This window comes from Patagioenas fasciata, chromosome 21 (genome assembly GCF_037038585.1).
Source record: "Patagioenas fasciata isolate bPatFas1 chromosome 21, bPatFas1.hap1, whole genome shotgun sequence".
Taxonomy (NCBI): Eukaryota; Metazoa; Chordata; class Aves; order Columbiformes; family Columbidae; genus Patagioenas; species Patagioenas fasciata.
The window spans coordinates 4011311-4022513 of record NC_092540.1 but is presented as its reverse complement, the minus strand read 5'-3'; the positions used below and the strand labels follow the sequence as shown (position 1 = coordinate 4022513).

At 45.4% G+C, this 11203-nt stretch overlaps 1 protein-coding gene across 4 annotated transcripts in view; it reads left to right on the top strand.

The window, feature by feature from the left end:
• Positions 1-3036: 3036 nt before the first annotated feature.
• The window catches only part of KCND3 (potassium voltage-gated channel subfamily D member 3), a 118997-nt gene continuing 110830 nt past the window's right edge, over positions 3037-11203 (top strand). The window contains exons 1-2 of one of the 4 annotated variants that reach the window (XM_065854808.2): positions 3037-3114; positions 8054-9238. In XM_065854808.2, coding sequence (XP_065710880.1) covers positions 8130-9238 — 1109 coding nt within the window. In that variant the 5' untranslated portion in view covers positions 3037-3114; positions 8054-8129. Of the gene's footprint in view, positions 3115-3183; positions 3449-8053; positions 9239-11203 lie in introns of those variants that run through there. The other 3 variants (XM_071817672.1, XM_065854807.2, XM_071817671.1) reach the window with 3 other exon arrangements.

Sequence of the window (11203 nt, the reverse complement as noted above, 5' to 3'; positions counted from 1 at the left end):
TCACCCTGGATGGAACCTGCTTCAAAAGATGCTTGAAAATGTCTCACTTCTCCTTCTGGATTTTTGTTAAGCAAATAACAAGATCCCCTTAAAAACTGGCGAGGGATGCTGAGAGAATTGGGGGTTATGGTTTTTACCTATTTCTAGTAAATGTTGCAGATACTGGTTCTGCAAAAAAAAATCCTAAAGCAGAACCGTGTTATGAAAGACCATTTATTATGGACATTTTCCAGATTTAGTAGTCTAATTTTCCTTACAAGAAAGCCTACAAAATGTTGATCCAAATCCAATTTTTGGCAGTTTTTTCTGTGTCGAAATAAATTTTTCACGAGAAGTGTGCTGATAAAAGAAAACATAGATTAGCCCCAGTGAAGACCATTTCTGCCCCTAAAGCACACACTGCATTTTCTAGTGATAAAATATATACAGGAGATAGACATAGGAGTGAGCAAGATATCTGAACTCCTTATTTTGCCACGCCTGTGGCATGAAGGCATCTCAATTCAAGCAAGCAGTAGATATTTTTATTGGTTTTATACGACAAGCGAGAAAGTGCCTTGTGCCTTCAGTTATTCATCTTTAGGACTATCTGTTCCGTGTGTTTGTGTACCAGGATAAGAAGCCCCAGAGGAATCGTGGAGGGTGGATGGTTGAAGAGATGGATGGGATGAAGTTCTGGAGAAACGCCATGTCAGTTTGGGTTCCTACACCAGAGGGATGGGTTGACAGACCAGCAAACACGTAACCAGATCATTCTTTATACTTTTATACAACCGATTTCCTTCAGGAACCATATAGCCATTTATAAATATTTATGTATTCTGATAATATGCTTTTTGTTAGTAAATGTTATTATACTCCCTCTTCAGATGGAAACGAGGAACACAAAGCTCGAGAGACTTCGCCAAGATCTCAGACAGTTTTTGAAAGGAGCAGAGATATATTCAAGCAGCTGTGTTTTCCAGGCTGTTTCAATCACAAGACAACATATATAATTTTTAGGTTACAAAGACTGACTCTTTCGCGTAATCATATTAATGATCTTTCTTCAATCCACGCAGGCGTTTTTGCAAGCTTGGATCCAAAGCAAGGGAAGTGTTGGCACAATTTACGGGACATAATCAGACTACAAAGCTACAATGTTATGGCAAGCTGTAATTTCAAGCAACCGAGCTAGCTTTATTACTGCAACTGTCATTACAGAATGCTTATACAGCATGGCCACAAAGTCAATGGGATATTTAGACGCAGAATTAATGCAGGATAGCACCCAGTGTAAAGAAGAAACACAATAAATAAAATCCACTGTAGAGGCAGAGGATATAAATACAGAAGAAAACGGCAGAGCAAAAAAAAATCAAGTGAATTATATTTAATATTGATATTTAACCATGAATAGTTTATTCTAGTTGTTTCTCTGCATATATGGCTTGTTCTAACACTGTCGGATTCGTCTTTTTTGGTAATAGAATGAGAAAAAGTTGTTCGAAAAGTTTTAATAAAACCTGTAATTGGTGCAGTAGAACCTAAGGAGATATTCCTAGGAAGGGAGAGAAAAGGGAAAGGCAGGCAGAAGGAGTAAGGAGAAAGAAGGAAAGACAGAGAGAAATAGAAAAAAGAGAGAAAGGAAAGAAAAAGATAAATAAGAAGAGAGAGAAGAGGAATATTTTCCCATCAGAGTATCTGCAGCCAGCTTGGTTTTGACTTTCATACTCTATTTAAAAATACCAAATTGAGAGCATTGAAAAAGAGTTCCCAAATTAGCTTTTTAATAGAGATGGGAAGTTAAAAGGGGGCCGAGTCATGGGGGAAAAGCTGTTCAGAATCCCAGCCAGGCCAGAGCCAGCAGAGAGCGAGGCCAGAGCTCGCCCGACAAGAGCTGGGGAGTTCTGAGAAGTGATGACATTGATCACAGGAAAAAATCTCTTATACCAGTAAAAGCCAAATGACATTTCTGGTTTTGCTTTCTTCTGAGCATCTGCAAGAGGAAAAGAGCAAGCGGGGATATAGGGAGTATCTTAAAGAGAAAAGCACTTCTGAAGACATCTAATAAAGACGGACTCTGGATGCTTCGATTTGCTTCAATTCCTGCAGCTGCTGAAAGTTTCTCATGGAAGTTTTAGGATTCACTCTGCGCACAACTATTCAACTGTTAGTACCCGTATTCTAAAGGCTGTCACACACCATGTGTGCATAACCTCATTAACCAGTCTGCAGACACTGTAATGCAGCTTACAAATATTGTTGGGGGAAACTGTTCTGAGCCAGGATCACCCAGGACCTGACATTCAGAAATCAGGATCTTTTCAATAACTGCATTCAATTATCAGTGTTCAGACAGTGTTGAGGCACTGGATTCTAGTAGCTGAGTTTCCAGTTTAGATTTTCCAACCCAGATGCTCTGAGTGTCGAAATGTTTGACGATTTCATTTTATTTTGTTTGTTTTGTGGGTTTTTTTTTATTTGATTTGGTTTTGGTGTTTGTTCGTTTGGGGGTTTGGATTGTTTGTTTGTTTGGGGTTTTGCTGTAGTTGTGGTGGTGGTTTGGGGTTTTTTGTGGTTTTGTTGTGGGTTTTGTTGTATTTTTTTTTAATAAGGCCTTGGTTAAAGAGCCCCAGGTGTGCGGCAACACAGGCACACAAAACCACTGGAGGACGCACCCTGGGCCGCCGCTTTTGCCAAGTCCCCGCTTCCCCAGTTTCCCAGCAGCACAGACACAGCAGAGCCCCCCAGCAGCGATCCAGCCTTCGCTGTGCTTCACCAACGCAAAGTCCCCGCCGCCCCCTCTTTCCCCCCCAGCCCCGGCAGCGGGTCCCGCTCGCTCCGGGTGACACCTGCCGGCGGGTCGGAGCGGGGCGGGGGGCGGCGGGACACCCCGGTCACCCCGTTTTCCCCCCGGTCACCCCCCGAGCTCAGCGCGGACCCCCCGGCTCTGCCCGCCCCCCCCCCACCCGGAGCTGTCCGCGCCCGTGGTGCTGATCGCCGCTCGCCGCCGCGCCCGCGCACTCCGCGCCGCCCCGCGCCCGCCCCCGCGCCGCTCCGCGCTCCCGGCAGCCGCATGGCAGCGGAGCCGCGGGGCTGGCGGCCGGAGCGCCGGAGGGGCCGGTTGCGGAGGTGAGGGGGGGGCCCTGGGTCGGAGATTGGGGGAGGGGACACCGGCACCGGGTGGGGGGGTCACCTGCGGGCGGGGAGGAGGCACGGCCGCCGGGAGGGAGCGGGGAGCCCCGGTTCGCTCCCACCCGCGGTTCGCTCCCACCCCCGCCTCGTCCTCGCCCCCGCCCCGCACTGGCTCCCGCTTGCCTTCCCTCCCCACTCGCCTTCCCTCCCCGCTCCCATCGGGTGGCCGCACAGCCCGTTCCATCCCCTTGAACTCCCGGCGATAAAGTGTAATACCGAGCTGTGGAAGGACGCGAGGCGATGGAGAGGCAGCTGAGCTCCTGGATTTCATGTATGTATCTGTCTTACTTTATGGAAGTCACTAACTATCGCTGCGGCACATCAGTCATTGCTGGGAGCTGCCCAGCAGAGCAGGGCATGACTGGTTTGCTCTGATTTGGGCTTCTAGTTATCTATTTAACAGAGATTCACGGGCAAACAGATAAATGAGCAAGGATGCCGGGGCTCTGAGCATGTGGAGTCCAACTTCTGGCCATGGATGAGAGAAGGATGCTGAGGTGGTGTGGAGACAGGACTGGTAAGAGCTGCCAAGGAGTAGGGCAAACAAGAACAGCAGGACGAGAGGGAAAGGGGACAGGTGCTGGGAAGAGGGGAGAAGGAGAGAGGGAAAGATCAGTTTAAATATGAATTATTTCTTTTTGTTCCTGAATGTAGCCTCCTGCCCTGGCTAAGGTGCTGGCTGTAGGTTTGTGATGCTGGAAGCATAGCTCATATTCTCACCCAGGAGAAGGAACCTCTGTGCATGGTCCCCGCCTGTCCGAGAGCCAGGGACACAGCGGGAGCTCCAGGAGGGACAAGGGAACTTCATCCCATGCTTTGCCCCCTTTATCCATCCCCTCCCTTGCTACCGCTGGCACATCAGCATGCAGGGATGGCTCTGGTGTGCATTTAATGACTCCATTTGCCGGTGTCTGTGTTAGCTCGCACCGCCTTGCTTCAGTCTTGCTTTGCCACCTGCCTCCCGGGTCCATCTCCCGCTGCATCCACACGAGCGGACTCGCCGGGACCCGGGTGCTGCTTCCAGCTGGGTCAGGCAGCCAGAGCAAAGCTGCGAGCGGCGCTGGAAGGGGAGGGGGCAAAACGAAGCAAGCTCAGGCGAGAGAGGCAGAGACAGACTCGGTCTGAGCGGTAACGAGGGAGAAGCTGTTTAGTCATCTCTCTATATATACTTTCACAATGATGATCACATTTACTGATTGCTTCTGACTGCGTTTAGAGAGGGAGTCAAGAGGCAGGCAGCACAGTTCACCTTTTATCCTGAGGAGCGACTGCTCCCCCTTCCTTCCAATTCCCCAGACTTAGCCCTACTTTTGGGCACCGAGAGTCTCTTTCCTTGCCAGGTAAGGCATCCCTGCGAGCCGACAAGATGGGGCTCCCTGGGAGGGAGGGGAGAAGTTTGCATGCATTTATCCTAAGCCTGTTGCTTTTGCTCCCAAATCTCTCCAACGGATCGAGGGAGCGGATGTTCTGCAGAAAGTTTTATTATCTGCCGTGATTGGGACTGGCAGAGGGTATCGAAGCTTTGGCTGACATACTGTGCTTTAAAGCAAATACATCTTTGCTGTCTGAGCCTGACCCAACAAGGACAGGAAAGGAGAGAACGAAGGATCTCAAGGCTCTTCACTCCCATTAGCAGTGAAGAAACTCACAGTACGTTTATCAGTCATATTTTAAATCATCCCTGTCTGCTTCTAGAAAGGGAAACACTCTGAAATTTTTGTTGTTTCTGCTACCATGAGACTACAAAGAGGCATTTACTAAGTACGGCATTGCCAGTGGGAGCCAATGCGGTAAGAATCCACTGTTTATTTCTTGACCCTCTAGGTGAACAGAAATAACTGTGTTCTCTGAAGTTTTCCTCCAGAGCTTTGCTGACCTGTCAGGTTTTTGTTTGAAACTGGGAGGAAACCCAGTGCCCAGGACGCGACTGCAGGGATGGGGTCGGGAGCCCTGGGGGTGGGGTACATGGGACTCAGGCTTCTCTATCAAATTTGCCTCCGACCGTTTCACTGTCCTCATAATTATCTAAAGGAAACAGATTCTTTTCTCTACAGGTGCTGACTTTTTTTAAATCAGGAGGAGGCAAATTATTTGATTTCGCATATCAGGTCTTCTGAATGTCATCAGCAGGGTACTGGTCTTTTGTTAACTAGCTTCTTTCAAATTACAGGCAGAAATTACGGTAATTAATATTAGAAATATGTGTATAGCTAAATATATGTGTGTTAGAATTGAAGTGTGGCTGTTTGCTACATGAGCTGAAGAGACTCTGTTGACTGTACGGTATGTACAGGCTGCACAGACTGTACAGGCTTTCTAGCCTAAAAAGACTGGTTAGCAGTTCCCAAACCTAGGCATGCAGAAAAGGAGGATTCTTTCCACTTTCTGTAGATAATACACTAGTTAATTCATTTTTTTTTAGCTCAGCCTAGTTTGTGCAGCTCTGAATTACAAACCCAGTCCTATCTCTCTCATACTTTTGCCTCATACTTTGGGGAGGGTGCAGTTCCAAGGACTCATGGCCAACAAAAAGCAAAACCTCTGCGATCGCAGATTTAACTTCTCTTCTCTCTCTCAGTCCTTCAGACAATTTATAGCTGAAAAAGACTCGTTTTGCGTATTTTGAGGATCAAACTGGACAGATATATGCAACTTTGAAAATTAAGCTGTTTGCACTAAGTTTTCTTAACCAGCTCTTGGTCACAGAGAAATGGGAACTAAACTTCTACAGAAGACCCTTCTCTTTCTATTTTGTTTTAATCTCCTCTCCATTTCAGACTCGAGATATTTATAACTTGCCCACATATACCGCCAGCATGGAAGGACCCATTTTATCTTTAAAAAATTGATTTAGAAATGTGTAAGCCACTTATGAGTTACCAGCGCATTATTAGAACAATTATATGGGAAGTATTTATAGAGCCTCAGCAGCTAATGTAGGTAACCTGGAATTTACAACCAAAGTTAGACGAGTACAGAAGATGTTTCTAACAAGGTTCCCCTGAGAAATGAGGGGAGATGAGGATCCAGCAGGTTGTCACTGGTCAGGTCACCATGCATCGCCAGTCTGTCCTGGTAGAACCACTGTGGTGGTGTCACTAATTGAAATTAAAGAGCAGAGAAGACAGTTTACCAGCAGGGAGAACAGGAACAGGATACATTATTTGCCTTGTATACATTTGGTGATTGGGGAAAGGAATGCTTCTCATTTTGCTGCCTGTTTTGCAGTCCTGTTCTTAATGTGGTGTTCCATAGAAGTAAAAGTGTAGCTAACAGGCAGCTCTCCTGTGACCCTGGAGATGCACTTGCAGCTAAAAACCGGCATATTTGCAAGGTTTCGGGGTTTGCCACGCTCCATTCTGCCTCTTCCCTGCTCTCCAGGGCTGTCAGTCTGGCACGATTAACTCCATCAGTTCCCTCTTTAGGGGGAGAGAAAAATAGTGCATAGTAATATTGAACAATCCTTTCTGGGAAAATATTGTGGGATGTTGGCTTCGGTGCCACGTATATAAGTGTCTCCCTGGGAGAAGCATCACTATGGATTATTATATGTTTTGTAATTACAAAACGTCTTCCAGCAGCACTAAGGTCCTTTAGATAGTAAAACTGGCTAGAAAGATACTCCACATTAAGGTGATGAACGTTAATGTGCCCTGAAGAGGAAGAGCATTTCTGTGAGCAGTTTAGGCGTTTTCACCACAGATTGATTCCATCATTTTTTATTCAGTATTTTGATGGGCTGTTGAAATCAATAACGCTGCAGCCTTACTGGCTGAAATGGCAGCTTTCATGTATTAAAAATCTTCAGAGTAAAACTGCCTAGAAGGATACCATATAGAGGATATAATTAAGTTTTGAGGGCCTGAGCCAGTGGAATCAATGGAATTTCCATTGATAAATCGACTTTTCATAGGGCCCCTAATGCATCTGATATGATAATGGCACCTTTCGCCAGATAATTTTATGGTACAGTTAGAAAAACGTTAAGGAAGGGAAAATAAATACAAGTTAAAACAAAAGTTAAATATTGTAAGAACTCTGACCAAAGAGAAAATTAATGACTAGATCAGAATCACAATAGTTACTCCAAGAGAATGTTGGATTCCAGTGGCTGAGGATCTGGACAACTTGGGATGTTTTGCATCTAAAACTCAAGAGCGCAGTGAAGTTATTTCAACCCAATAGTCCTTCAGTTTTTTAGCTGAAGGGTTTCTGCCTCTCGTAGCCGAAAAGGCTCAGGATATCTTCCTGCTGGAAGAAAACTGTCCAGCTTTGAAGGTTTCCCTCATTCTGATGTTCTTGCTACTCTGCTGGTAGCTTAATCCACCAGTTTTTACACCCAGGATTAGGGATTCAAGCTAAAAAACAGAGAAGATTTTGTTTCTTTTGACTCAAAATGTTCTTAGTGCAAGATTCAGCACACAGCGGACCTTTTAAAGCCCAGCTCGGTCCAGTCGTGGCTTTCCATGGCATCAAATTCAGTGGATGAACTGCAAGCTGATTTCACTGGTGTTCCCAGCTCTTTCTTGACAGCTGTAGTTAAACTGATGAGCACATGAGGCTTACACCTGGGGAATTATGGATTAGTCTTGTTTGCAAGGAAGCAAATATAAATTAATGTGTTTATGCTACTTTTAAAATGCTTTTAATGAGGAATCATTTGCTATTCAAAATTTCGATCTATAATAATGCCATAACCTTGCTGAGCTGATTATCACGTGCCTTGTTTAGCATCATCCTTCAAACGGGAGGTGAGGGCAAGTCGGTCATTTTGAATTCTTTTGTATGTGCTGATATCTGACTCTTTAACACGATGGGGAAAGACACCCCGGCTTGACTGTGTGTTGTGGGTTTCTTTTTCTGTTCTGTATTTTAGATGGAACTGATCTGACTTCCGACAGGTCTGAGGAGCAACCTAACTGTCTTCTCCAGTAACAAGGCCTTGGGTCATCATGGCAGCAGGAGTAGCAGCATGGTTGCCCTTTGCCAGGGCAGCCGCCATAGGATGGATGCCAGTGGCCAACTGTCCCATGCCACTGGCTCCAACGGAGAAGAACAAGAGGCAGGATGAGCTGATCATTCTCAACGTGAGCGGCAGGCGCTTCCAGACCTGGAGGACTACACTGGAGAGATACCCGGACACTCTCCTGGGCAGCACCGAGAAGGAGTTCTTCTTCAATGAAGACACTAAGGAGTACTTCTTTGACCGGGACCCTGAGGTCTTTAGGTGCATCTTGAATTTTTATAGAACTGGCAAGTTGCACTATCCCAGGTACGAGTGCATCTCTGCCTATGACGAAGAGCTTGCCTTCTACGGGATCCTCCCTGAGATCATCGGGGACTGCTGCTACGAAGAGTACAAAGACAGAAAGCGGGAAAATGCGGAGAGGCTGATGGATGACAATGACTCAGAAAACAACCAAGAAGGGTCCATGCCATCCCTGAGCTTCCGGCAGACCATGTGGCGAGCCTTCGAGAACCCCCACACCAGCACCTTAGCCTTAGTCTTTTACTACGTCACTGGTTTCTTTATCGCTGTCTCTGTGATCACTAATGTCGTGGAAACTGTCCCTTGTGGCACGGTGCCTGGAAACAAGGAGCTTCCATGTGGGGAAAGATACGCTGTGGCTTTCTTTTGCTTGGACACAGCTTGCGTGATGATTTTCACTGTTGAGTATCTGTTGAGACTCTTTGCGGCCCCAAGTCGCTACAGATTCATCCGAAGCGTGATGAGCATTATTGACGTGGTGGCCATCATGCCGTACTACATCGGCTTGGTGATGACCAACAACGAGGATGTCAGTGGAGCCTTTGTGACACTAAGGGTTTTTAGGGTTTTCAGGATTTTCAAGTTCTCTCGCCATTCCCAAGGTTTAAGAATCTTGGGTTACACTTTGAAGAGCTGTGCCTCCGAGCTTGGCTTTCTCCTCTTTTCCCTCACTATGGCAATCATCATCTTTGCAACTGTGATGTTTTATGCAGAGAAAGGGTCCTCGGCAAGCAAATTCACCAGTATTCCTGCTTCCTTTTGGTACACTATTGTAACCATGACAACACTGGGGTGAGTATTACTTTTTGTTTTACTGAGCAGCAGGCAAGCATGTACGAGGAGCTTGACTTCATTTACTCCTAAGCATTTTCCTGGGTGCATGTTCGAAAAGGGGCTGGAACTGTGAAGGGCTTGATTGTTCTTTGCCTTACACCTTCTGCAATTTAAGCTTATGTGAAGTTGTATAAAACAGCAAAAGCACTTACACCCACTTGACAAATGCTTGGCAGAACGGTAGAGGAGTGCGGGAGGAGCGAGGCTGTGGAGTAGCAGGTCCCGTTCTGCGCTCGTTGGCAACGAGAGCCCATGTTTTGCTCAGACATTCACTCGAACCATAGATTTTACGCAAAGTCGCTGATGGAAATGTTGTCTCTTTTTGCGATGTCGGTCATGGTTTCTTCACTTGACGTGCCAGGTTTGCTGAATTCAAATGAATATTGTGGGTCACTATACAGACAATATTCGGTGATCACCAGGACATGATTTGGTTTTTACTTAATTGAGGAGGATACAAGCTTCTCATCTGTGTTTAGTTGCGAGTTTAAGAAATAATACGAGCATGCTGTAGCAGTTGCAGTAGAATTTCAAACACTCCCATGGACGGGTACAAAGATAATGATATCAAAGCAAGGGGAATGTAGCCTGGGGGCACTTTTTTTTCCCCTTAAATTTCATTTCTGTCTTGCAGATGTTTCTACTGAGATTATAGATTTGAGCTTCTATTGCTGTGAACTAAAACCTTTGTAAGGAGAATGACCAAATCCTCACCCTGACAGGGTTATGTAAAAGAAAGTAGGTGACACAGGCTGCAGTTTCAGGCAGTCACAAAGTTATGATCAAATGCAATCTCTTAATTCCACATATCAGAACAATATACTAAGTTTACAGCTACTTTGCAGAGAGTTTTCCCACTAGAGACTTCACCTGTTTTAATATTCAGATGTAGACAATTCTCATTCTTGTAATGTGGTGACCACTTTTCCTCTAAACTGCTTTTGATTTCCAACACTTTTCTGTGCCTATTATCCATGAACAGGCTCACAGTAGCACTTTTAAATTATTAAAATCATAATTCAGCTGTCAGAAAGGCGCAGAATCTGAGCATATGACAACCTCGAGTCTGAATTTCTTCATTAAGTGAAAATGTAGAACATGTTTGTCATAGTCACCAAAAGATCTCTTTTTCCTCCTTTCTAAGCTAAGTTTGCAAGTTCGTATGGGAAAAGCCAAGTTCTTTACCCTGGAAAAGACGTTGGTGCTTGCTTAGAAATCAAAGCCAGGCTTTGGATCCCAGCACTTCCTCACCCTGTGGTTCAGCTTTCCAAATTCTGACTGGTCCATACTGGGCAGTTCCCACTCTCCTGTCCTCACCATCATATCTGAGCAGCTTCAGAGGGACACGTGTCCGGGGTGGCTTGTTCACATATCCTTTCAACAAGGGGCAAATCATGTAAATCCAGTTCTATACTCTGGTTTCTGTTTAATACCCATCACACCTGTCTTTCTATCTCCACACACCTCTGCACGTTTACACGTATGTTGTTATATCTTTGTGACAGGAAAGTTGGGGTCAAGGGAATGTTCTTTGTTGCTTGGGAACAAACCATCTTTGTGCAATACGTGCAGAATGTGCTGTCGCGCATCTCTATTCCCCTCCGTGCACTCACTTGTCCTTTCTCTCTTTCCCCTCCTTTCTGAACGCACGGATAGATAAACCAGAGTGCTCCTGAGGACTTTAAAGTGTTCTCAATCTGTTGTAATCACCGAAATTAGAGATGAATGAGTGCTTTAAACGAGTTGACAAGAATTTTAAAAATAAGACATTGAAACATGGCTTTGTAAGAGTTCACTGCAAAGGGACCTATAAAATGCTGCCAAAGCCTTAAACTTTTAGTATTACTGATCTGGGATTTTTGTCGCAAGACTTTAATAAAAATTAGTGTCTCTAGCAAATAGTCTATCAGCTAAGGTTAGTGT